We start from the raw sequence: 27,110 nt of genomic DNA on the forward strand, positions 1-27,110 counted from the left end.
TAATCTTTATAGAATCGAGTACAACATGAAGATATAAGGGAGAAATGATTTAGGACTCAAAGATATTCCAACTAAAACTATGTTTGATTGTGTATGGTAACAATTTTGACATATCCTTATTATATAGTTTATTTTATCATGAGATACATCTTGTGTTACTCTGGAAGAAGTGGAGGAAAAAAACAAACACTATGAAATTTAGGAAATATGGCAAAACCTGAAATGATACTATCAGAACTTCTTCATATATTCTTACACTTGCTGTTATGATATCTACAGACACATCCAACTCTATATTGGATTCTATATGATGGCCTTAATCATCAAAGGTTCAGACCAATTGAAAGACAATTAGATGAATTTTTGGAATCGCCTTTTGACAAATGCTAGGGAACCCAATGTTATTGTAATTTTGATACAAGTCAGGATGATATTTAAATAAAATAACAGCAGTCCGTCGTGTAAAAAAAAAATTAATAGCGTTTGTCGTTTCTATTTAGAACGGCATAATATTTTTTTCCCCAGTTAGGATGTAAGATCTTGATGCAAAAATTATATTAGGCATATTTATGAATTTTCTTATGAATTAATGTACCATAACGAATTACTTGATTGGAATTACTTAAAAATTAACAATACAATAATATTAATCACATGATGTGTTCACTTTAAAAGATGAAAAAAATGTACGTTATGCCGGGAATACCATGAAGTTCAATATTTGTAGTAATTGATGTAATCGTACTTTTATTATATAATAAAGTTATTCAAATTAATTTCTTATTAATTGAAAAACTTCGTACTCTTCTATATTAAATTCATCTTCAATATTTCTTTCTCATAATTAGCTTTTACACATATACTATAATCAGTATTGTTTCCCAATGATCAACTGATATATGAAGATCAGAAGAACTAAATGAGGACCATCACAATTAGAGTTCCATAATGCTTTATCTATATTGTTTACACGACTCAAATTCACCTAATTTATCTTTATTCTTAAATGACGAATATAAAACTATAAGATTGACTATATTGACCCAACTATTACTAGGAGATTTCCATATTAAAGGATTACGTCCGTCTAAGTTTTCACCAGTTCCCTCTACTTTAATAAATATAACAGTATTGGGGTTTATCATCACATAATTCATTAAATTTTTTAGGAGTAAATCTATTTTGATTCTTTCTTAGTAATAAATCGAATTTGTATGGTAAATATAAATTTCTAAGATGTGCTAATTTATTGTTAATATTCTCTTTATCAATCCACCTTGAAACAATTGAAGCAATATTTAAATTATAATATTTGAATCAATGATTCCATTAATTTTTAAATTTCTAGGAAGTGGAATATTACTGCTAACTGGTTTAAAAAATCAGGATCCATATAAGAATTCAATAAATCTTTGTAAATTTGATATCGCTCCCTGACCCCTAAGCTCCTTAAGGAATGCGATTCTGTAAATTAAATATCGGTTGGGAGCTCTTGACTTAAGTTTATCTTCCGACCTAGTTGCTAAGATCTCTTCTACCGTCAGTTCTGATGGAAATAGTACTTTAAAGAATGGAACTTCGTATTTGGTCTGAGCCAAGACATTATCATTATTCTTCTTATTTAAAGCTAAATATCTTCTTAAATATAGAGAACGGTAACATAAAATACCAGTATGTGCACGAAATATTTTTACGTTAGGGTCTTTGCTAACTTCAATCGTAATATCATAATATTCACCATTATCCGATAATTTAATAAAATTTTGACTTAATTTCGGAAAAAATTGAATAGACATTTTTTAGTAATCGATGAAAAAGAAAAAAAAAAATAAGTAAATAAAACAAAAATGGTTAAAAATTTGTTCAACGTTGTTCAACGTTATAACTTACATGCATCCATAGGCAGGTTACTGTTTGTGACACAAGTTCACCTGCAAATTTATAAGTCGATCATGCGGTTAAAAAAAAAAAATTTTTTTTTTCTTTTAATAAAGTTGAATTATACTTAAAAAATGTCTATTCAATTTTTTTCAAAATTAAGTCAAAACTATATTGAAATTTTAGAGGATAATGAATATTATGATATTACTATTGAAGTTGGTAAGGATCCTAACGTAAAAATATTTCGTGCACATATGATTATCCTATGTCACCGTTCTTCATTTTTACGAAGAATTTTAACTTCAAACAAAAAGAATAATGATGTTTTAGCTCATATTAAATTATCAAATATTTCTCCGGAAACCTTTCAAATTATCTTGAGGTAAATTAATACATATAATTAATTTAAAATGACAAATTTTAATATTTTATATAAATCTTAATATAGGTATCTTTATGGTGGCATTTTTTCATTAAATAAACAAGATAATTTGAATATTATTAAAATTTTGATTGCTGCTGATGAACTACTTCTTCACGAATTAGTTGACTATTTACAAAAATATTTAATTGAAAACAAAATTGAGTGGATGGAACAACATTTTGAACTTATACATCGAACAAGTTTTCAGTCTAATAATTTATCAGAACTTCAACAATTTTGTACAGATTTTATGGCTAAATCACCCGAAAAAATATTTAAATCGCTTGATTTTACTTCGTTACCCGAAAAATCATTAATTTCACTTATTAAAAGGGATGATTTGCAAATGAAAGAAATTGAAGTATGGAAACATGTGTTAAAATGGGGACTTGCGCAAAATCAAACTTTCATTTCTGATCCCGATACTTGGACAGATGAAAACTTTAAAATGATGGAAAATACTTTACAAAATTGTTTACCTTTAGTTAGATTTTTTAGTTTATCATCTAAGGAATTTTTGCATAAAGTGAGTCCATACAAAAAACTTTTAAACCATCAACTTTATAAAGATTTATTGAATTCTTATATGGATCCTGATATCGAGCCAAATTATAGCAATATATCACTTCCCAGGAACTTAAAAATAAGTGATGATATTGAATCAAATATTGTTAATTTAAATATAACTTCAACTATTTCAAGATGGATTGATAAAGTGGATTGTAATAGTAAATTTTCATACGTGAGAGAATTATATTTACCATACAAATTCGAATTATTATTAAGAGGTAGTCGTGATGGATTTAGTCCTAAAAAATTTCATGGATTATGTGATGATAAACCTAATACTATTACATTTATTAAAGTAAAGGGAACTGACGAAATCTTGGGTGGATATAATCCTTCAATATGGAAAAATTGTGATGGATGTGGTAGACCCGGTTGGGGTCAATCTTATTATAGTTTTATATTTTCTTATAAAAATAAAGATGTGATTAATGATCTAATTTTAAGTCGCATCAAAAATATAGATAAAGCATTATGTTATTATCGTTATCATGGTCCCACATTTGGTGGTTCTGATCTTAAATTATATTGTAGTGCTTATGGAAACGAGCATCCATTTGATTCTAATGTATGTAAGCAAACTGACTATGAGAAAAGAATAAGGGATACTGAAGATAAATTTTATATAGAAGATTATGAAGTATTTCAAATCACGAAAAAATAAGAGAATAAAATATTGTAAAATAAATGTCCTTAAAGATCATTCATATTTCTGTTTTCACAATATAAATTTTTTATTTTCAAAAAAAAATAAATAAATAAATAAATAAATGATGTTAAAGGTATATTATCAAATCATGTGAAATTGAACCAATAACATGTTATTCTACAGCCAAATGGGATCATGCTTTTTTCATCATGCTGATATTTTTTTATTAAGCTATAAATAAACTACCATTGTTTAATCAATAGATTATTGTATTTATAAGATGATCATTGGCGGCTGCAGAATAACACAGTTATTTGATAGGGTGTTAAAATATCATCCGAACTGCTTCGTAGTTCGGTGATATTCTAACCCCCCTATCAAATAACTAATAAATAACTGATGTGCGTCAGATACCTGACGCGCGTTACCAGCCGTTACCTGTATCGTGCATTTTCACAATAAATTATACATATATGAAAAATATACTTGTCTTGTGATTATTTTATAATTTCCCGATGGTAAAGGAAATTGAACGATAATATTATTTGGATTTTAAAAAATTACAAATTTGCTAAATTACCAAATTTCTTTTCCGTATTGAATTTAAAAGTTCATTCTTTTTATTTTCATTTTTAGACATTAAAAACGAGCAGTCTTGGCAAACGATATCAAAAGTTTAAAACTTTTTTGATAAGAAGAATTAAGAATGATTGCATATATTTTTCTCTAAAAAATATTAATATGTGATCAATATTTTAAAATGTCTATTTGTAGGTTATTTTCGTGCCTATAATTTTTACCTTTAAAAGATTTGAGTTTTTATATATTAACGTTAAAGCAATTTAACATAAAAGTTATAATAAAGCCACAAAGCGTAAATTTATATATAATATCATATTTCAAATATTATCTTTTTCTCAATTATGAGTTTAAATCAAATAATAAATTAAAAAAAAATTAAATATAATTCCGTTTCAATATCATTTAATTAATTTCCGTAATTAGAATAGCGAAACTTACGTAATCGATTCACAATAATTTTTCCAAATCATGGTTCAGCAAAAAGGCCAAAACGTTCTGAAATAGTTAGTGAATTCATTCCACGCTTTGTACGCTTGCGTTTGCGTAGTAATGAAAAGATTTCAACTAGAAGATATGTTAACTTGGAAAAATAGATTTTACTGTAATTGGTCCAAGCCAACTTATTTTTATTCTCTTGGTTAAAAATGTAAAGTTCTCAAAAAGAATTATGTCGAGTAGACACAAAAAACAGATTAAAGCTAATTCTTTGTTATTTTTTTTTTTGTTCTTTCGAGTGATAAACTCTGAATCTTTCATGAATCAAGCTCTATTTCTCTCCATCTCATTGAGATCGGGTTCTATGTAAGGTTTTCGAAAAATCTATAGTAAATCTTGTCTGGATAAATATATTGTATAACGGGAATCCAAAATTGATAGTTTCGTGGGTTCAATAATAAGTTTTGATGTGTCTCCATAATTTGGAAAATATCTAAATATTGAGCATACGTTAACATGATTATTCGTTCTTCAGAAAACTCATTTATAAAAAAAATTATATTTTTATCCAATAAGAAATAATTTTGGTTTCTTTAATTTTAACAAACATTTTCTAGATGAAAATTCATTTCTCTTCATTCTTCAAACTACAACCGCTACAGTTACGTAATTCTAGATCTATATTATCTTGATTACTAATAACTATATAATGTCTAACAATAAATTCTTCTGAATTTTTATCAAAATCAAAAATTCTTCCTATTTGTAATCCATTATTCCAAAACATAATAAATTGATTCTGTTCGTAATCATTTTATTTTATTTTTATTTTTAATTCTATAAGTGAACTAAGTTACAGTGTAAATTACAATAGAAACTATATGCTAGAATCGAAAAGTAATTCAAAAAAAAAGCAGTAAGCCAGACTGCAATAGTGGCGGCGCCACCTTGATCGAACCCAGAAAAAAAAAGAAAATGGCAGATACACCCTAAGCCCTAAGGGTGTAACCGCCCTAACCAAGGTATAAGCTAAAAAAAAACTAAAAATAGTTTTATAATTTACCCTCTACAAATAAAACCCGGACGCAGAGCATATTTCTATCATCTATATGGTTAAAAAGTAAAGCTATGTAATATAAAACAATTACCGTCACATGGAAGAAGAGAAAAGTCGGGAAGAGAACAAGAGGGAGAGGAAGAATAATTCGAGCTACCGATGTCGTATAAGTGACTCTGTGACAGAGGTGTCAACGTTGAAAGTGAGTTGTCGTAACCGATGATGTAAAGTTTCTTGGCGTTGTTTATCACGTGGTTGTTTAGAGTGAAGTTCTGGAAGGTTCTTTTTTTTTGTATAAATTTTTACCTATATCTGCATGGCTTTTCCGGGTCTTTTAAGATTTCGTACAATCCAAATTATGGGAAATTCAAAATTAGTTTTTTTTTTAAAATAATTTGAATAATTAAAAAGAGTACAATAGAACAATAGAATAGAACCTTTTTTTTTTTTTAATTAGATCTGACAAATTTTTTTTGCAAATTTAGTGTATTTTTATTTTTATTTTTTTTTTATTAATTTTGACGATTTTTTTTTGATATATATATATATTGAAAGTAATATATTTTTGAAATTTGAACACTTCTTAATATTTGTAAATTAGTTATTTACATAACAAATATTAGTATTAATATGTTGTCTCATATGAAACTCCCTGTTATGACTAAGTTAACTTATAATTTTATTTTTTAGAAATATAGAATGTTATTTTTTCTTTATATATTAAATATTAAACTTAATATTTATTCAGATAAATAAATTAAAGAATAAATACTGATAAATAAAAATTGCTAAATTGAAAGTTTTTCTGTAAGTTATTAAAAATTAACAACTGCCTAATTAATTAATTAGAAATTAACATTAACATTAATATTCCTTTCAAAGAAATAAACTTGAAGTTCAAATTATACTATGATATATTCTAAGTGTAAAATTTTAAATTAAAATTCGAATTCCAAATAAAAGGTCTATCAATAATTTATTGAATTTATTAAATATTAAAAATTCACATTTTTATTAAAGAGATGATTTTATTTATTAATTAATCATTTTTCAGAATGAAAATTTAAGTGAAAATTTGAAGTCAAAAACTAAGATTTTTGTAAATATTTTTAAAATAATTTGTTTAATATACAGTATATATAAAGATATATTATAGTTTTTTTTTTTATTCGCAATTCTTTATAAATTATTTTCAGATTTTGTTAATATGATATCAATTCCAACAGAAATTAACGAATTCTTTCTCAAATTTTCAAATTCTCTTTTGGATAGTAACGGTAATAATCAACATTCGTAAAAGTTTAAACTCACGTTGCCTGTTATGGAGAATTTAAATAAAAAGCTGCAATTGCCAAAATTGTATAAATTTAATTGCCGATCAAGATTATTGTGTTTCTTCTGTGTTATTTTATTTTAACTAGTCTTTTTTTGATAATTTTGTTGCCGATCATGAAATCATTACAACATAAAATAACGTTTCAGTCGTTTCATCACTATTTTTTTTTCTTTCCTTTTTTATTATTTTTTTTTTTGTAGTTTTTATATACGAATTAATAACTTATTTTTGTTTAATAAATTATTTATTAAAATGGATGAAATTAAACTAAGTGATGATATATTTGAACAAATAAAAGACTTTGAGTATCAGAAATTGACTGAAGAACAAAAATCGTTAATTGATAAACTAATAACAGACAAAGAATTAAAAGAATGTTATAAAAGATATGGTTTATGTAAAAAATGTAAGCAGCCTAAAACTGGTATTTCTTATTGTCGGTCATGTAATTCACAACATTTTAAACAAAATTTCAAAAATTGGACAAGTGGAAATCATGTCGTTGATGAATTTATTCAAAAAGCACAATTAAAAGCTAAAGATGAGGACCATATCATAGAGTGGATTGAATATGATAAATTTGAAAATGTTGAATATTTAGCAAAAGGGGGATTTGGAACTACTTTTAAAGCAGTTTGGAAAGATGGCCTTATGTATAATTGGGATTATGAAAATGATCAATGGAAACGAAATGGTAAAAAAAAAGTCGCTTTAAAGTGCTTACATGATTCACAAGATATTACAGCAGATTTTTTAAAAGAAGTAAGATATTATTTTTATGAATCTTCATTAGTCTTTATAAAAAAACTAACCATAATTTTATTTTAAGATTGAATCAAATATTTTAGTATATTCTCTGGGTTTTACAGTTCGTTGTTTTGGCATTACCAAAGATCCAACAAAAAATAATTTTATGATGGTAATGGAATTGAAAAATGGTAGTTTAAGACAACATTTAAATAACAACTTCATTTCACTGAATTGGGAGCAAAAGTTGAGTAATTTAACTGCTATTACAATTGGACTTAAAGATATTCATGATAAAGGATTAATACATCATGATTTTCATTGTGGGAATATATTAAGCGATTTTAAACGAGATGCTTATATTACTGATTTGGGATTATGCCAACCAGCAAATGTCAAATCTTCTCAAAATAGTAATAAAAAAATATATGGAGTATTACCTTATGTAGCTCCTGAAGTTTTAAGAGGAAAAGAATATAGTCAAGCAAGTGATATTTATGGATATGGAATTATTGCATATGAAATTTCTACAGGTTTCCCTCCCTATTATGATATGGCTCATGATGAATTCTTAGCAATGAAAATTTGTAATGGGTTGAGACCAAAGTCTAATTATAGAATTCCTCAATTAATTTTTGACATTATTAATCAATGTTGGAATGCAGACCCTTTAAAACGACCTAATGCAAGTGAATTACAACAGTTAATTTATGATTTATGGAATGATACTCATAATAATAATGTGAATTCTGTAATTTATAGACAAGTTAAAGAAACAGATGATATTAATAAAAAGTTATCATCTTCAATGATTCAATCATCATTATCATCTACTAGTAATCTCTTATATACAACACATCCTCAAGCAGTATATACAAGTAAACTTTTGGATTTTAAAAATCTTCCAGAGCCCAAAAATGCAGACAATGATGATTTAGAATATTCAGGTAATTTTAATAAAAAATAATTATTTAAATCTATTTAGAGTAATAATTATTCTTTTATTTTACAGATTCCTTAAAAATGGATTTTACTAAAGGTAATTTATTTCTTTTTCATGTGATTTTTGATCTATTAGTAAATTTTAATTAAACAATTTTTTTATTATAGATTAAGAAAATTAAAACCCATTTACTTTAATTGAAAATATTTAGTATATAAAAAAAAACACATTAGATACAACTTTATTTTGAACTGATATTTTTAATATTATTCTGGAACATTTTGATGGAAATATAGTAAAGTTCATATTATCTATTATTCATATTTGAAGATTAACATTGTAGTAAATTTTAAAATGTTTTTTTTTTATTAAATAAATTATTATATTAAATTATCTAAAATATTAATAAGTATTAACGGTTGATAACTAAGTTTATTAATGTAAAATTACTTTTTTGTAGCGCCTTTATTACAGCAGTATAACACATCCATTAGAAGTTTATGTAATAATTGTGGCTTAATAGATTATTTTGTGTGTACGTTATATAAAAATGGTTCTAAATAAATTGTGGAAAATTATTCTTTGATAATATTCTTTATGATAGAAAGTATCAGCTTTTTACTTTAGAGATTTGAACCGATTAATAGTAATGGATGATTAACCAGTTAGAGCATCTCAAAATTCGGTTAATCGATCAAAATTATCTAAATCATGGTTCTATAATGCAAGGTGAAATTTCGGTCACATATTCTCCAAATTCGTTTAATAATAATACAGATACAGTAAAATTAATTAAATATTGCTTCGTGCAGCTAAATATATGAGTAAAAAAAAATTGGTACAAACTGCAGCTAAAAAGATTTTAATATTAATCGATTAATTAATTTATTAAGGCCCTTGGTTAAATAGTTTCTAATCGGTTGAAGTTTTTTTGGTTATTTCCAACCTTTTAATTTAGAACTTTAATATGCACTTTGAATCTTGAGTTAACTCATCAAGTTGAACTTTCGCTCAGAGATTCTTTTACATACTAAAGAGCAATGATATTAATTTTATGGATTGATATAATAACTTTAGCGTTTAGCCACATTTTTATAATTTTAGTTGTTTATAATCTTTAATTTTTATGAAATGTTTGTATTCTTTATTACTTCGTATAATAAAGAATACTTGGCGAATAAATTGGCAGTGAGAACCTTTAGAATATTGTATGGTGAAAGAACTATTATCATTACTTTAGATCTGCTAAAGTAATTTCAGCTTCTTTTGAAAGCATGACCAGAATTAATAAATTGTTTAAAAAATTTAGAAACTTCACATTAAATAAACTGTATAGATTTAGAATACATTATTATTACCGAAAAAGAAAAAAATAAGATCTGTTTTCTACTACTATATAAGAATTAGGAACTATCATTCCATGTTATGGTGTTGTTTTCTTCTGCAAATAAGCATTAAATTTCTTGAATAGATATTATAGGAAAATGAATTTATTCCATATGAATAAATTAAACGTATTATACAGTATATACTCTTTAATAAAAATCTGTGATGTGAAATGATTAAAAAAATTTTCGTATTCTATGGATTTTTTATTTAATGATTTAATTCACTAATATAGAATAAATGTAGATAATTAATCATTTCATTATTTAAATTTTACGATGTGAATTTGTAAGTGTAACATGGAAGCGCGTGATATGTCTGCGCCTGATCTATTCCATATCTGATTGGTTAGCTGTTGAGATCATGTGGCCGGTTAATGTAATTTTTGATTGGTTCTTTTTTATAATAACGATATTGATCAATATTTCTTTTAAAAAGTGGAAATTTTTTAATTTTTTTTTCAAACCGAAATTATTCAAATTATTTTTTTCGTTTTCTTTTTTAAACCCGATTTTTTTTTGTATTATTATTATAATATCTTTATTTTTTTTTTGTTCTTTTTTTCTTTTAATCATTTTTTTTTATTTTTTTTCAGACGACCTAGCTGTCCGTTGGGCTTCATCACCCTCGTTAATGGAAGCTTGCCGTCAGAACATTCATACCAAAATATTTTTTTTTTTTATTTTTAGTTACCAAAAATAAAATAAATTTTTTTTACCAAAATAAATTTTTTTAAATCATTTTGAAGGCATATCTTCAAAATTTTTTAATATCTTTTCAGTATTTTTTCTCTTAAATTTTTTGTAAGTTCACTCGACTTCTCTTATTTAAAGTTTTCCCTTTTTTATTTTAAAAAAAAAGTAAACCTTTATTATTTAGGTTTTTTTTTATTTTGTATTTTATTTTATTTTTTGTACCACGCTGGGTTTCTTTTTTGTAGGACCAAACTTTCGAAGATTTAAATGAATCCAGACTATTGGAAGTACTATATGGGGAGTTATATTCGATTGTATTAAGAAATACAGTAACATTCTTTTTTTTTGTTTATAGACCACTGGACATTCTAGAGAATTGAACGGGACTTTGGAATGGTGTAAACAATGGAATTTAAATGTGGCGGTGTATTATTGTTATGCCTAACATCCCTCTATATACAGTACCTAAGACTAATTTTCTAATGAAAAAAAAAAATATTTTTTTGAAGTGATTTCTTTCAAAAAAATTTAATTTAAACTCTAATAAAAAAAAAATAAAATGTGGATTACTGATACAATAGTATTTTTTTTTCTAATTTTCTACAAAAAAAAAAACGTAAAAAATGAAATAAAATTTTCTAATTTTCTGATCAATTTTACTACACGCTAGACATATTTTTACAATATAATACCTTTAAATGTCTTTAACCTATAACGTCATGGAACATTTTAAAAATCTATAAATATTTTTTGTATAGTGTCTAGGAAACAACCAGAGGTCTTATGATTTTAATACATAGTAATTAGTAGAGCTAAATTACTTTGTTCTAAAAAGAAGATTGTTCTTGCATAATTTGCATAATTCTGGAATAATAATAATATGCGAGTATAATTGTTATATTTAGTGTTTATTGTAATGAACTTTGCTATAAAAGCAAATTTGTCTTACATAATTATTTTTTTGAACTTTATTTTATATGCAAAGAAATTTTTTTTATTTTTCCACTTTTGTACAAATAATTTCTTCACTTTATTTCTGTTTCCTTACTCGCTAGTTAATAAGTTGTGGATTTTTTCAGCAAAATTTAAAACTAAGCTAAACTATTTACGAGATATAATATTGTAGATTTATTCAGATATTCGGATTATATATAATATTTTTTATAGATATTATGGAAAAGAATCTGCTGTGCAACAAACAAAGAAGCATCATCTAAATGCAGCAAATAGTACAAAATTTTATAATATATTATAATAATAATAGAAAGCAATAATTTATTAATTTATTTTTATTTTATGGATGATAATGACATATATGATAATTCAAATTCTCATTTAGAAAAGCAAAGATAATTTAAAAATTTTTAATGGTAAAGTTTTTAAAAAAATTAAACAAAATTTGTTTTTAAATTATCCCAATATTTTTTCCAGACTTTTTTTTTTTTAAAAAAAATATCATATCATATCGGTTGATTGGAAAAATCAGGCCAATTAATATTTAAGCTCAATTGATGTATAACTTGATGGGTTACTTATATCAAACTCGATCGGACTGTGATGTAGATACAAAAATCGAATTCGAACCATTCAGTCGGGATAACATCTACATCAACTCACACTGAGCGGGCAGACAATGAGAACTGATACAAGCAGTATATAGTCCTTCACTTTGCTAAAATTTCATAATTTGGGCCAGCACTATACAAATCCAAATTATTAGTTATTAAAATTAATCAATTTACACAAACTAGTTTAAATATATTTTTATAAACTCTATGTAAATTATTATGTAAGTTATAACAGTATTACTTAGAATTCTATTAAGAATTATGATGTTAGAATTTAAATTTAATAGATCACATGAAATAATATAATACAGTAGATCAAAAGAAATATGACATATTAATGAATTTGGGCATAGCAAGTCATATGAAATATTGTAAACTGTGTTAAAATATATTCAAAATTTCAATTTCATAGTGATCAAGTGGATCAAGTGAAAATAAAACAATACAATATAATTATTATAACCCATTACAAAATAATGAATAATAGTTACTAGGTATTATTATTAATAATTAAGTAAAGAATATAATGGAAAATTAGTAATCAGAGTTTGTAATTATTTATCTTGTTGTAAATATTAATAATTATGACTCATTATAAGCAAAAAAGAATATAATGGAAAATTTTATAATTATTCATCTTATTGTAAACATTAATAATGGCTCATCATAAGTTATTTTATTGAAAAAAAGAATATAATGGAAAATTAGTAATCAGGGTTTGTAATTATTCATATTGTAAATATTAATAATTATGAATCATTACAAGTTATTTTATTGAAAAGGAATATGATGGAAATTATTATTTGTAATTATTCATCTTATTATAAGTATTAATAATTATGACTCATTATAAGTAATAAAATATCAATTAAAATATAATGTAAAATTTCTTATAAATAAGAGTAGTTTGGACCTTATAAAAGTATTTTAAATGTAATAATTATTCTTGTAGATTAGAATCCTTGGTTGATTTAACAATATCAACAGAAATTTATTTATTATCCTGATATTAGGTGAGTTATTGTAATTGCAATGAAGACTTTTTTACGATTTAGTTCATGGGTCTGCACACGTATATATATGTCTAAGGTTTTCCAAATATATTATCTGTCGGGATTCTTTGTGAGTCTAGATGAAATCTGGTATATGTGCCTGAGTAAGCGTGGATGAGCGTTCTGATATCAGCCTAGTAATTCAATAACTCATTTATCTGAGTGATCATAGGATAACCTTTTTTATTTCTATTATAGATCATTATCGATTATTTAATTATCTCCAAGTTACTATCATAAAGACCAGGTAGAAATCCAGAAAATTCTGTGTCCAAAAAATATCCCTGATATTAGGTGAGTTATTGTGTTTAGAGCTTTAATTGCAATGAAGGCTTTTTTACGATTTAGTTCATGGGTCTGCTCACGTATATATATGTCTAAGGTTTTCCAAATATATTTATTTGTCGGGATTCTTTGTGAGTCTAGATGAAATCTGGTATATGTGCCTGAGTAAGCGTGGATGAGCGTTCTGATATCAGCCTAGTAATTCAATAACTCATTTATCTGAGTGATCATAGGATAACCACTTTTATTTCTATTTATAGATCCGTAATTATCGATTATCTCCAAGTTATTATCATAAAGACCATTTATTAATAATAGCTTTAAGCAAAAGTTTTTATAAATTAACTTAATTAAATTTTTACTTTTTAAATTTTTTTGTAATTAGTCAATTTTAAATTTTATTAAATAAAGAATAAAATATTGCATTAATATTTACAAAATTATTATTTTTTTTTAAATCATGTTACATAAAAATTAGTTAACTTTAAATTATTAAATAAAGAAACAAAATATTATCTGTTATATTAAAATTTACTAAGTTGTCCCTGAGATGATTAATTTTGAATTCGTCAATTGTGATTTCATTATTATATAATAAAATTCGCTCGCCAATTACAGCCGAGAATAAATGTTTAATAGATTCGCCTAAAATATAACAGTCTAATGAAGTAACCATTCTGAGATATTACTGTAAGTAATATTATTATAATAGGGAAAGAAGATAGTATTTTATATACTTTTCCGAATACATCGTGACTAATATGTGTTATTTTAAGTATTTTAAACACATCGCAATGAGTAAAATATATTATTTTATTATGTTTAATAATGTGACTGTTAAGACTTAAGATATTACTATAATAAATTTACATTAAGCGAGCTTCTGGTTTTTGAGTTTTTCTGGTTCAATTTTTCTTAATTTTTTTTTTAAAAAATTTAACGAATATCACTAAATAAATATTCTCTTTTTGTAAGGAAATCGGAAAATTTTTTTAGGAAGCCAGTTTTTCAGTTATTTGAACAGGAAATTCGGCAAGTAAAAAAAAAAATTCTTTCATATTTTGGCGCTTATTTTATATAATTTAATTTAATTTAATTTATAAAATACTACCGATCCTACGATAATATAATTAATAACTTACATCCTATATTATCAAGAATTTAGTATGTATTATTCCTAGATTAGAAACTTTACAATATCTTTAAAAATCACAATATGATATCACTAAGCAGGTCGAGTTTGCGTAAAAAAATCAGGAAATCTTTCCTTTTATGGATAATGCCTGTCCTGACCGAAATTATCATCATAATTCCGGCACCGAAAAAAAATGCGTGTAGCTAATAGTAAAAAAAAAAAATATTAAGTCAAAATTTTTTTTATAGTCAAATATTTACTGAACTTGAATCTAATGGTTTTTTATTTTTTAAAATTGGTTTAAGAACAATAACTTTATTATGATTGGTAGAATAATAATATAAATCATAAAATTTTACGTTACAAAATATTGTATCTGAATCAATTAAATTAATATTATATATATTATTTTATATAAATTAAATTATAATAAATTAATAAATTATTTCATAAATCCCATTCAAACTCGATTATTATGACTATATGATTGAAAATCAATAGAATATTCCTTTTTCATTATATTCTTTAATTAAACTTTTAATTGATGCTTAAATTTCACTTTAAAATAATAATTTCCAATATATAATTTAATAATAAAGAATTTTTATCTTTCCAATTATCAAGAAATAATTTTATATCTTCAAATTTAATCGTATTATGATAAAAACAAAATTTAAATTTAAATAAATTATTTGATGATGATTTAGTTAATATCGATATTGTAAAAAATTCATTGGATCCCAATTAAATTCATTATTTTTATCTATTTTAATAATTAATCCATTTAAAAGTTTACAATTAATTAATAAATTTTCAATTTCTAAGTTAAGAGTATTAAAATTGAAAATATTGTTAAGTTAAGATATTTTAAATTTGGACAATTTTGATAAATTGTTTTAATAAGAATCTTAGCATCATAAAATGTGCTGATTTCTGAATTTCTTTCGTATTTTCAATTAATCTTGCTAAATACTTTAGATGAAACTTTGCAACTTTTAAAAATTTTAAAACGAGTAATGATAAATTTCAAAATAATTCGAATCATTCCATTTAATATAACCATCAATAAAGTCAAATTCTAAACTTAATAAGTTTGTAAGGTGAGAAAAAAATCTTGTAATAGGCTTTCATCCAATTTTCAAATATTGAATAGTATCTGCATGTTTAATCAATGATACTTCAAAAGTTTTGTAAATTGATTCATCTTCTATCATACTGACAAACTTAACGTCATTTAGATTTTTTTGTGTTTCAATTAATTTAATAATATCATTCACATCAGTAAAAACTCTAACACTTAATTTTTTAATTGATTTGCATATTTAGCCAATCCTTCTAAATGATATTGATTAACTTTGGTAGGCCAAATTATAATATAAATACATTCAATAACCATTTAAACCTATTTTTGTATAAAAGTATAAAATTGTTAAAAAAAGCTTTGAAATAAATATACTTAAATTATTTTAACAACATTTCAGAATTGGTGAAAGTATAATTGACACATAATTTAATAGTAAAATAAAATAGGCAAGTTCAATATAATTTAAAATGAAGTAATTAATATTTAATATATATATATATAACTACAATACAGTATACTGTATATTTCAAATTATTTAATTTTATAAATTTGTAATTTGCTTCCTCTCATAAAATTTCTTCATAAGTGCAATTGGCTTTAATGCATAAATTCTTGATTATTAATATGAAATACACCAGTATAGATTTACAACAAATTTTTCTGTAATTGCGCATAATGAATTAAACATGAATTACAGGTAATAATTAAAATTAAATGGAAACTCTTTCTATATAATAACAATTTACCTTTTTCTGATTTTAAATGATTTAATTTGTGTTGCAAGAAGGCATAAATTATGTGAAAATAGAATATCATCTGTCATATGATCTAGCATATGATTTTGTTAAACATGTCAAACCAAGAATATCTTTTTTTCCCTAAAAAAAAACATTTGATGATTTCATTGGCTGATAAATATCTTAAAAAAATCTTCTAGTAGATGCCATAAAACCTTTATTTCTCATAGTAATTACTGTATGACCTTATTATTTCAGTAATGCAATCCACATCAGCTATAAAAGGAATCCAAATGTAATTGCGTTGTAAAAGAGAGAATATAGAAAAATGTTTGCAAGTGTAAACAATTTAATTTACCATGTAGAATTGGCTGTCATGATTGTCATGCATCTATACAGTAACAAATGTTTAAATAGAGAATAGTAAGATAATAAAATTTAGTCACAAATATTAAAAAAGAATCTTTTTAATATAATGTAGTATTTTATATATAACAATTAAATAACTGTTCTTAAAAATTCTATCAATGATCAATTATATGGAAGCAATATATTCTATTTCCATATGATTTGATATCCAAAATCCACATTATATATATACATATCAACTAGTGATTGTTTGTCTGTTGTGGAACAATGGAGCAATAGTTACTGATCAGTCATCCTGCCCGTTTCTATCTGGAAGACTTAGTTTTTTTTTAATTTTCTGTGCTACCGTTAGCAATTTAGACCTAATAACCTAAAGACAAAATCTTTATATCCTTTATTTCTTGTCTCAAACATCAAAAAATTAGATATAATATTAGGAATATTCTTTTTTTTTGATAGATTGTCTTTGAGCTACTTAACATAACAGAAAAATACAAGAACAAAAAATACAAGCGGCCAATTTGTGAGAAGTGTAGTCTCACTGTAAGAATAATATAGTAATGGATTCATCGTTTTTATTGCCAGAGTTAGTAAAGGAAATTATAGAACTAACTATCATATAAAAATTCATTGTACAAAATTCTAATGAAGGTATGTTAAATTGAATCTTAAACACATTTTGCGGTTTGCGGCACAATCAAACTGCGTAAGTATGGTGAGCTTGTTAGATGTTTAGATTTTTTTCATTTCAAAGATATCAGGATTAACGAACAATCTCAGAGACTAGCACTATAATAATCATGGTATTTTTTTCGCAAATAAAAAATTTTTATTACACTTGACCTCATTCACAATAATTTGCACAAATATTTTGTTAAAAATAATGTATAAGCCCGAAAATGTTTATACTATTAAAGGAGATTAGCATCGTTGAGCATTATTTTTTACTTCAATTCAAAATATTGTATGACGTATGGTATGGGAAATACAATAACTCTAAAATCATCCGTCCCGTAACATGAAAAAGTAAAGTTCTACTGTGATACATATATTTTTAGCGAATCTACTAATAATCCAGCCAAAAAAAAAGTATTCTGAAATTTTTATTATTACAGATTTAATCGGTTGTTAAACAATCATTTTCCCAGCGATGGGACCGTGACCCAAGGAATAGTGGAACTGCGCACATGTAAGAAGAATATATGACAGTAATAAACGAAAACCAATATTTATTCATTTATTTTTTTTTTTTAAAACAGTATCGCATTTATTATTTATGATCAAAAAAGAATACATGAATGTAAAAACACCTAGAAAGAAGCAGACAAAACCTAACTACCCTCTATAACTGAGTTCAATCTAGTCTAAAAAAAAAAACTACGATAATTCTAAAAAATTAAATTGTTAATTTTTAAATCTATCTGTTGTGTGTGTTATATGTAATAGCGCTACTGATCTAAAAATTTATAAGTTTTTTTGAATTTTTTTCTTATTTTCCTATGTTTTCTAAATTTTCTAAAATTTTCCCTAAAATACTTAAAGGAAATAGGTATAACATCTCGTACCAACGGATTAAACGGATTAAAGATAGAATAAAGTTAGATAGTTCAAACAACATCCACGTATATATAGATGGATCAGTATCTTACTCAAAATTCTTCAATTCAACAGGATTTTAAAAAATGGGATGAGGAAGAAATTAACATGATGAAAAAAACTCTTCATAGATGTATTCCGTTAGTTAGATTTCATTGTCAAGAAATTTCATAGTTCCACAACCACAACCTCCACAACCTTCACAACCTCCAAGAACTCCCATTATAAGAAACCGAGACGCATTACCGGGAATAAATAACCACCATGTTGACATATAAAATCATAAAAAAACAAAAAACAAAAAAATTAATACATCGTAATCTTCCTAAAAATTAAAATAACGTGTAATTCTACATGACAATTTAACAAAAACAAAATTAAAATTGGAAACATTAAGAAAAAAAAGCTCTAAATCAACGCTCTTGATGGGCTTGAATCCAAAAAATCGTCCAAAACTTGTCCGCGTGTAGTCTTCAACCAAATCTGAACGCTTATCCAAAAACCTTGATCTTAAATTTGTTTCAAAATGGGACAAATTTGTTTATTCACTATCAGAATCATCTCTTCATCCCTGCGCTGTCACTACGCATTTTTTGTTTTCGTTGACTTCATCTTGTTCCGTACTCGTTGTTCCTTTCTCTTCTTGATTCGTCTTATTCGTCATTTTATCTAAACTTTCGCTAAATTTGTTATTCAAATCGTCCAGCTCTTCATGTTCTTCTTTACTTCTAAGTATCGTAAAAGAGGACCTGTTAGTACATCTACGAATATTTCACCTTTAGACTTTGTGTGTGTAGGAACGCTAAATTTGTTGATTCCAGTCTTTCTATAGACTCCATCCTTTCCTATTAATTCCTTTTGGCTTTTCGTTTGTAGTCCTTTCCCTATATCTTCATCCATTGTAGATCTGTATATTGCCTGTAGCATATCATTTTCATTGTTGAAATATATCAAAATGTATTTAATTTTGTTAATTTTGATGATTTTCGCGAAATGACCACCATACTTCTTTAACTATATTAAATTCCAATTGATCATTTTACTTTTCCTTATCCTCTAATTATTTATACGCTTGCCAAGAATATCTCTCTTTTTTTTTCTTTGCCTCAAGCTTTTGCGTGAAAAAGTACTTTCGTTCGTTTCTTGATATCGCTATATTGGAGCCGCCTTTTACGAAAGTTTTTTCCATTTCTTTTGTTAATCAGATCCTAGCTCGAACTGTTCCGTACTTATAATTCCACTTGACCTCTAGCCTTTCTACATATCCAACTTTCTTGAGAGTCTCATAAATATCAACATCCTTCGGAAAATCGTAAAACTTAAGGTCACGTGATTGTTTGGCAAAATATTTATCCAAATCATCATCGGAAGTTGTTTGAACCGGAATTTCTTCGATCTTCCCTTTTTTCTTTTCTTGTGTCGATGATTTCTTTTTGGACTTTGTATGTCGATTGTGGCGTTTTGTCTTACTTTCTGATTTACCAGATTTACCAGATTTGGATGTACTACTCGTTTCATTATTTCCTAAGGAATTTTCCCCTTTTCTTTTTTATTTTCTCGTAATTCTATTCGTTCCTGCTGTTATCTCTAAATCTTTTATCTTTTCTTTTAAGCAGGTTCACTTCTTCCTCTTTTAGCTTGATTTCTTGTATCTAATCTTCTAAATCTTTTTCTAAAGACCGCATTTTTTCTTCCCAGTCTTGTGATTTTTCTTTGTTATGTGAATGAGAAGAAACTATTGGTTCCTTTGTTGCTGCGGTTTTCAAAAAATTCTCACGAACTATGTCTTCTAATATCTTCTTTATTATTTCACTTCCCAGCTTTATACATAATAAACTCGCAAGAATAACTGAAACGTCTCTGTTTGAACACTTGTCAGCTAATATTTCCCCCATATACCTTACAGGTTTGTAAAAAGTATTGCTACCTAAGTGTTTTCATTCGTATACCTCCAGGTCGAACTCGTCTTGGTCAACATGGTAAAAGTCACCCAAATAATTGTATTCCAGATCTTTAAAACCTAAGTAATATTGTTCTAGGTATCTTGTTATACTCTTTCCGTTTGGGAAAACTTTGGCTTCAGTCATTTTGTAAGTTTTTATATATAAAATTATATTTTATTCTTTCCTAAAAAAATTGGTATGAAAGATCGTCGGCAAACGAAAACCAATATTGCTGCCACAGCCGGCGATCTGTAATGTGTCTAAGGAACTATCGAATTATCAAATTAATGATTACTAGCGATATTTGTAATTATCTAAATTTGATATAAATTATATATTAATAGTTATATTAAATATAAGTTACAGAAACGTCGGACGTCGGACAATTAGTATCCGTGTGTTCCCTATTATCGCCACGTGACTGACGATCTTTGTAACAAAACCACATTTTGGATTTCTCCAATGATGGCGACCTCAGTATTTTATTACAAAACTATTTATTATGTATAATTTCTTCATGTTTTATATTATAGTTTAAAGATAAATAAATAATTTAAAATAAACAGATTTGTCATTTTTAAAAAACATATTTTCATTTGAGATTTCCTTATATATATATTGTATGTACATGTACAACCACGTACAAAAAAAAAAATAAATAAAATTTGAAAAATTTTTTATGTCGAAAAGTGATCATTGCTCAATTAACTCTACATAATAAAAAAATTTTTTTTTTTCTGCAAGAGGCTGAAATTTTACGTACAGCCATACGTATTTATGCATGTGTTTCAAAATAAAAAACTCAATTAACTTTTCACTAAAAAAAAATTTTTTTTGTGCAAGAGGCTGAAATTTTGTGCACAGTTACACACGTGTTTTAAATAATAAAAAGTATATAATCGCAAATGGACGATATAAAAAAAAATAATAATTTCTTTGGATATAAAATTATATATTTATAAGCAATTAACAAATGAGTGACATTTCAGTAATCAACATTAACGATGATGCTGACAAAATCGATGCTGACATAGGGATCGGAAAAGATTCGATTAAAATCGAAACTATCGAAAATCGATAAGAATCGATTTTAAATCGAATCTCGAATAAAAATCGAATCTACTTATTGTGGCGCAGTTTCGTTAATTTGACCGTAAATTATTATTTGTTCATAATAGTTAATTTTGGCCAAATTCATAATTCCGCCCGCGAATCACGTGACGAAACACAAACTTCCTAAAAAGGAAATTTTATCTCCCAATAAAATTCAAGTTTCCATCGCACAAGGTTGTACAAATTTCCAAAAAAGGAACTTTGTTCGTCGATCACTGTAATTTTTGTAATCACGTGATATGTGTTTAAACACACCTATTATAAATAGTATAAAAAAAAATCGGTATTTGCGAAACGATTAATCGCGATTAATCGATTTTAGAATCGATTCTAATAATGGGAATCGATTCCAATCCCTATGCTGACAAAATCGATGTTGATAAAATCGATGTTGATAAAAATGATGATAAAATATTTACCTTCGATAGTGAACTACATAATGGTGAACCTATTACTTGGATAGAAATATCACCAAATGAAAACTACCTTATTACTTATAGTAAAAAAGATGGTTCAATTGTCGGTTGGAATGTTAAAGATAAAGATAAGGTTCAACTTAAATTTGATCAAACTATTAAAATTTTTAAAGATATTGAAATTTTTGATCTTGAATATGGAATCAATGAAATCGAAAGTTTGTGTGTTTCTGATGATAAGAAACTTGGTTATTGCCATAGTAAGTAATATTATGTAATTATAAGCTTATGGTAATTGATATTTATTTTAAATATTTTTTTTTTGTAGGAAATAAAATCGATATAATCGATATGAATAATAAAGATAAAAAAATTGCATTAAGTTTTGATATTGAAATTCGTCCACACTATTGTACCTTTAATTTAAAAGGTGAATTTATTTTATATAGTGGAGTTAACTCTTGCTTCAACGAGCATGAAATTATTTGGATTTATTCCACACAAACTAAAAATAACAAATGGGAATGTAAGAGATTTTACAGGATACCTATTTATCGTCATAATATTATTAGTATATCAAAATATGATAAAATTTACGTGGTTTCAGATGATTACATTTATGAATGGAATATTAATACTGAAAAAAGTGTAAAAATATTTGATAATAATAAGGATAGTAATGAAGTAATAAATATTATAAAATTATTTTCAAACCAATTGATGTTAAATTATAATTAAATATATTAAATATTATTTATTTTGTAGATTGAAACGGATCATATCGGAATATTCAGTAATGAAAAGTTTAATATTTTAAAAGTCAATGATAAAATCATCGTTTATTCAATCGAATTGGGAATTACTATTGCTTCTTTGGATATAAATGATGGTAACCATTTTTAATAAATTTTATTTATACTTTAATTATTACTCATATTAAATCACTATTTTTTTTTTATTTAGATATTCAACTATATAATTTTATGAATCGTACTGGTTTATTTCTTTTACCTTCTTCATTCTATTATACACCGGATAAAGAAATCAAATATTGCTGGAATAGTAAATACATAACTAGGTTTAATTGGTGTAATCTTTTATTTGATAAACAAACTGATGAACAAACAAAGTTTGTGTTTGGAATTCTAAATGAACGTGTTTGGAAATCTAAATTTTACGAAAATATGCCAAAAACTAAAGTTATTGAATGTGATGATGATGACAAAAAAACTTACATTAATAAGTCAAGGCTTTTGAAAGATGGAGTTGCATCATTAGCATCTGCAATTAAAAATCATAAGTTAGAATTAATTGATGACATTTATAAAAAATGTATGACTTATTTTAATGAGGATCCAATAAACAATAAGTCATTTTTAAGCATTATCACTTCTGCAATGCCATTACTAGATGAATATTATCCAGAATATATTCTAAAATATTCATCAGAAACGAATATGATAATAGATTCTTCTTTTTATAGTATAGAGCATCAAAATAAAAATTTCCATCTTTATTCTTTTTTTCAATCTCCTCAAATAGCTAATTTATCGAAATCTCTTTTATGGACAAAATACTATTATAAACTTCATAAACTTTATCATAAAGCTAAAAAGACAAATTTATTAATATTTATTTTGTTAATTATATATTATGCTATTCAAGCTTTAATAATACTTCCAACTTTACCTCTTTATTTGGCTACATTTTATATTTTATCAAAACACAATTTTATTAATTATATTTATACTCCAGATGTATTTTCTGGTGCTTATTTTTGGGCTGTTGATTATGTTGGAGGAGAAGTTAAATACTATATATATGAATATATAACGACAACAACACCAACAATTACTTTTATGATTCCTTATATTAATTTTGTTAATTATTCAAAAGATTATAATTGGTTCTTAGAATTAATTAGACCTCAACCTAGTCCATTTACTAAATCAATAAATAGAAATATCTACAAATCATGGAATGGTGAAGCATTAATTAATTTTAAATGGAATACTTATGGAAAATATTATTATGCAATGATTTGGATTTTATTTATGGCTTTACTTGGATGCTTTACTGTTGCTGCAACAATTCCTCAGCGATATATCAATGAAGAAGTTAGACAACAACTTTTTATTGCTTCGATTATACTTGGATTTATTCATCTGATATTTGAAATTCGTCAATTTTTTTATAATATTACTAAGTGGTTCTATAATTTTTGGAATATTTTTGGTAAATATAAATGCTTAATTTATATATTTACAATATTTTAAGAAAATGAAATTAATCATATATTTTTTAACATTTTAGATATAATTGCTTATGTACTTTCAATTTATACTTCTATTTATTGGCTTCAAACAAATGATAAGAGCAATAATTATCTAATTCAATTACTTTCTTTTTCATGCTTATTTTTGGATATAAAGTTTTTGTTATTTTTTAGAGCATTTGAATATTTTGGTATATATTTTGCAATTATTATTAGTGTTGGAAAAAAGATCTTTTCTTTTTTAGTAGTCATATTCATTATTATAATAAGTTTTGCACACGCATTTTATATTTTATTATCACCAAAATCTGAATTTTCACTTGAACAGCATACAAATAATAATGATCCAAATAATCCTTGGAATTTAGCTCCTAGTTATAGTCAAGTAACTGATAATGATGGAAATATAAACTCCAATCCATTTACTATGATTCAAACACCTGATAAAAATACAAACATGTTTATAGATATTAGAACTTCTCTTTTTGCTATATATTTATTTTTAGCAGGTATAATATATTTAAATCTTCATAATTATGTATAAGTATTTTCTAATATTTTTAAGCAATTCTTTTTTTTTATCAATAGGTGATTCAAATGCATTATCCAATTGGTCATATGCAGATAATCCATCAATTGCAATATTGATTGTTTTATTTTCCCTCCTAATTGTTGTATATCTTATGAACTTGTTAATTGGATTGCTAAATATTGCAATTGAAGAAGATAATAATAGAGTCTCATATTTGATACAGAAGGCAGAAGTAAATAATATTAATATTAATCATTCTATTTTTTATAAATATACTAATATTTCTCAATTTTTATTTTTTAAAGATTTTGGCTGAGATTGAGTTATTTTACCTATTACCACATCAGAGACGTTGGCAAACATGGTTTCCTGAAGTAATGTATGTAATTTTGAATTTTTTTTAAAAAATAATGTTATGATTTATTAATTAGTCAAATTTATTTTTCAAGACATTATTATGCTGATGCTGATAAGACTCAAATAGAAATTAAAAGATTGATTAAAGAGGGTGAATGGGATAATAAGGAATTCATAAAGACGCAAGAAAAATTATTAGAACAACTTCAAATTAAACGTAATCCTAATGGAAATGTGGTAATATCAGAGAAATTATCGGCGTTAGAAAAATTAGAAAAATCTCATTGTGAGATATTAGAGAAATTAGATAAGTTGGGAACATTAGAAAAATCTCATTGTGAGAAATCAGAGAAATCAGATAGGTTGGAAATATTAGAAAAATCTCATTGTGAAATATTAGAGAAATTAGATAAGTTAGAAAAATTAATTCGTGATCCGTCTCCAAACCAGTGAAAACTCATTTGGGAATTATTTTTGCAAATTAATCAACAGGAAATTCAGATAAGAATGATAGATATGGTGCACAGGAAATGTGGAATGAACTTACAACATTTATAGTTTAGAAGAAACTGCCATTTCAAAAGTGTCAATTATTTAAAATTAGTATACTGCTCAATATAAGCAAAATATGGTATAGCAAGCTAGACAGCCTGTAATTGACAAATAATTTTAATATCTTTATTTTATTTTATTTTTTTGTTTATAACTTTTAAATTATATAAATAATATTTAAATAAAAAAATATCTGTCATACTTCTTGTAATTGAATAATAGCATTTTTAAAATTTTTTAACTAATCTATATAAAAAAATTCTCGTGCAACTGGTTACGTTTATGTTAACCTGCATAAATATTATTGAATTGTGATTTGTCTGCGCGTATGGGCTGGTTTTTTGGAATGCCAATTATTCAACGTACCTGACACACCTCATTTGACATAGGCCGGTCCTGCAATGATGATTTGAATAATTTGATTGGCTGTCGGATCACGTGTACGTTCCTTTTTTTTAATTTTAGTACTCACGTGTACGTTCCGATGGCTAATTAATCATGATCGCCGCTGCGGTCAATCGCATCTCTTTTTTTAATATTTTTTTTCGGTCTTTTTTAGACTGGATCTTTTTTTTTTAATATTTTACTTTTTTTTCGGTAGACCGGATCTTTTAACCGAAATTTTAATAATTTTTAATATTTTTCATTCCGGTTTTTTTTGCAATTTTTTTCATTTATTTTTTTTATACATATTTTTTTTATTACCATATATTGTGGTTAGTAAATGAGTATCCCTGCCAGAATTAAGCGATTTTGGCCAGAATTATGAGGACCTTGGCCGCCATTAAATGCAAAAAAGGGGTCTTAAATACGATAATTTATATATGTATAAGGTATATTATCGTTATCAGTTGTTATTTACTTTAATCTTTTAGGCTTTAGATCTGGATACTAATATCTGGATCAAACACTGCAGTTTTACGGTAAGCATGATTTTTTATTTTTTTTTATAATTTTTTTTATTTTACTAATTTTTTTCTATTTTTTTCTTTTTTTCGCTCTTTCACTTGGATCAACATATAATTAAAATAAAAACGTGTTAATATTATATAAGATCTAATTTATTTAAATATTAAAAGCAAAGATTTTATTGTTATATTGGTTTAAACTCATTTAATCCTGTTGCAACGAAACAGGTTACATCTAGTCGTATAATAAAAAAATTATTGACGAATCTTAATTCCCTCAGTTTTAAGCAATTGGTTACACTATTTTTCAGCCAGGGTTGTAATACAGATTTGGTTAGTTATTTTTTAGGAAATATCACCAATTTGTATAACGTCGTAACCTTAAATTACAAGTTATATATTGATCAAATTTGTGAAACTAATATATGATGGTGCAAATTTATCATTCTAATACACTTCGGAACAATTGTTCTGTAATACTTAAAA

The 27,110-nt window shown here is 25.2% G+C and overlaps 7 protein-coding genes across 8 annotated transcripts; 4 read left to right on the forward strand and 3 right to left on the reverse strand.

Moving 5' to 3' along the window:
* Window positions 1-1,382: 1,382 nt before the first annotated feature.
* Window positions 1,383-1,796, reverse strand: OCT59_005807 (uncharacterized protein; the record flags this gene model as incomplete). The annotated part of the gene is made up of 1 exon (XM_025332189.1): window positions 1,383-1,796. One exon carries the CDS (start codon window positions 1,794-1,796, stop codon window positions 1,383-1,385), a length of 414 nt encoding a protein of 137 aa, XP_025175965.1.
* A 216-nt stretch (window positions 1,797-2,012) lies between these two features.
* Window positions 2,013-3,536, forward strand: OCT59_005808 (uncharacterized protein; the record flags this gene model as incomplete). The annotated part of the gene is made up of 2 exons (XM_025318517.2): window positions 2,013-2,263; window positions 2,330-3,536. The coding sequence occupies 2 exons, from the start codon at window positions 2,013-2,015 to the stop codon at window positions 3,534-3,536; spliced, it is 1,458 nt and encodes a 485-aa protein (XP_025175966.2).
* Window positions 3,537-7,183: 3,647 nt separating this feature from the next.
* OCT59_005809 (uncharacterized protein) lies at window positions 7,184-8,793 on the forward strand (the record flags this gene model as incomplete). Its single annotated transcript, XM_066140847.1, has 6 exons — window positions 7,184-7,355; window positions 7,533-7,693; window positions 7,761-7,869; window positions 8,344-8,625; window positions 8,691-8,717; window positions 8,789-8,793. The coding sequence occupies 6 exons, from the start codon at window positions 7,184-7,186 to the stop codon at window positions 8,791-8,793; spliced, it is 756 nt and encodes a 251-aa protein (XP_065997692.1).
* Window positions 8,794-19,093: 10,300 nt separating this feature from the next.
* On the reverse strand, window positions 19,094-19,428 carry OCT59_005810 (uncharacterized protein; the record flags this gene model as incomplete). Its single annotated transcript, XM_066140848.1, has 2 exons — window positions 19,094-19,256; window positions 19,313-19,428. The coding sequence occupies 2 exons, from the start codon at window positions 19,426-19,428 to the stop codon at window positions 19,094-19,096; spliced, it is 279 nt and encodes a 92-aa protein (XP_065997693.1).
* A 301-nt stretch (window positions 19,429-19,729) lies between these two features.
* On the reverse strand, window positions 19,730-20,423 carry OCT59_005811 (uncharacterized protein; the record flags this gene model as incomplete). Its single annotated transcript, XM_025326482.2, has 2 exons — window positions 19,730-20,072; window positions 20,209-20,423. The coding sequence occupies 2 exons, from the start codon at window positions 20,421-20,423 to the stop codon at window positions 19,730-19,732; spliced, it is 558 nt and encodes a 185-aa protein (XP_025175968.2).
* OCT59_005812 (uncharacterized protein) lies at window positions 20,311-20,896 on the forward strand (the record flags this gene model as incomplete). The annotated part of the gene is made up of 3 exons (XM_066140849.1): window positions 20,311-20,434; window positions 20,568-20,618; window positions 20,832-20,896. 3 exons carry the CDS (start codon window positions 20,311-20,313, stop codon window positions 20,894-20,896), a joined length of 240 nt encoding a protein of 79 aa, XP_065997694.1.
* Window positions 20,897-21,920: 1,024 nt separating this feature from the next.
* OCT59_005813 (uncharacterized protein) lies at window positions 21,921-25,617 on the forward strand (the record flags this gene model as incomplete). 2 transcript variants are annotated; one of them, XM_066140851.1, is made up of 6 exons in its annotated part: window positions 21,921-22,260; window positions 22,329-22,684; window positions 22,766-22,889; window positions 22,964-23,805; window positions 25,113-25,186; window positions 25,257-25,617. In XM_066140851.1, 6 exons carry the CDS (start codon window positions 21,921-21,923, stop codon window positions 25,615-25,617), a joined length of 2,097 nt encoding a protein of 698 aa, XP_065997696.1. The 2 variants fall into 2 exon arrangements, with proteins under 2 accessions (XP_065997696.1, XP_065997695.1); XM_066140850.1 differs by lacking the exons at window positions 25,113-25,186; window positions 25,257-25,617 and having other exon boundaries at window positions 22,964-23,332; window positions 23,484-23,488.
* Window positions 25,618-27,110: the final 1,493 nt, after the last annotated feature.

The sequence above is a fragment of the Rhizophagus irregularis genome, chromosome 14, assembly GCF_026210795.1.
Source record: "Rhizophagus irregularis chromosome 14, complete sequence".
Lineage (NCBI taxonomy): Eukaryota > Fungi > Glomeromycota > Glomeromycetes > Glomerales > Glomeraceae > Rhizophagus > Rhizophagus irregularis.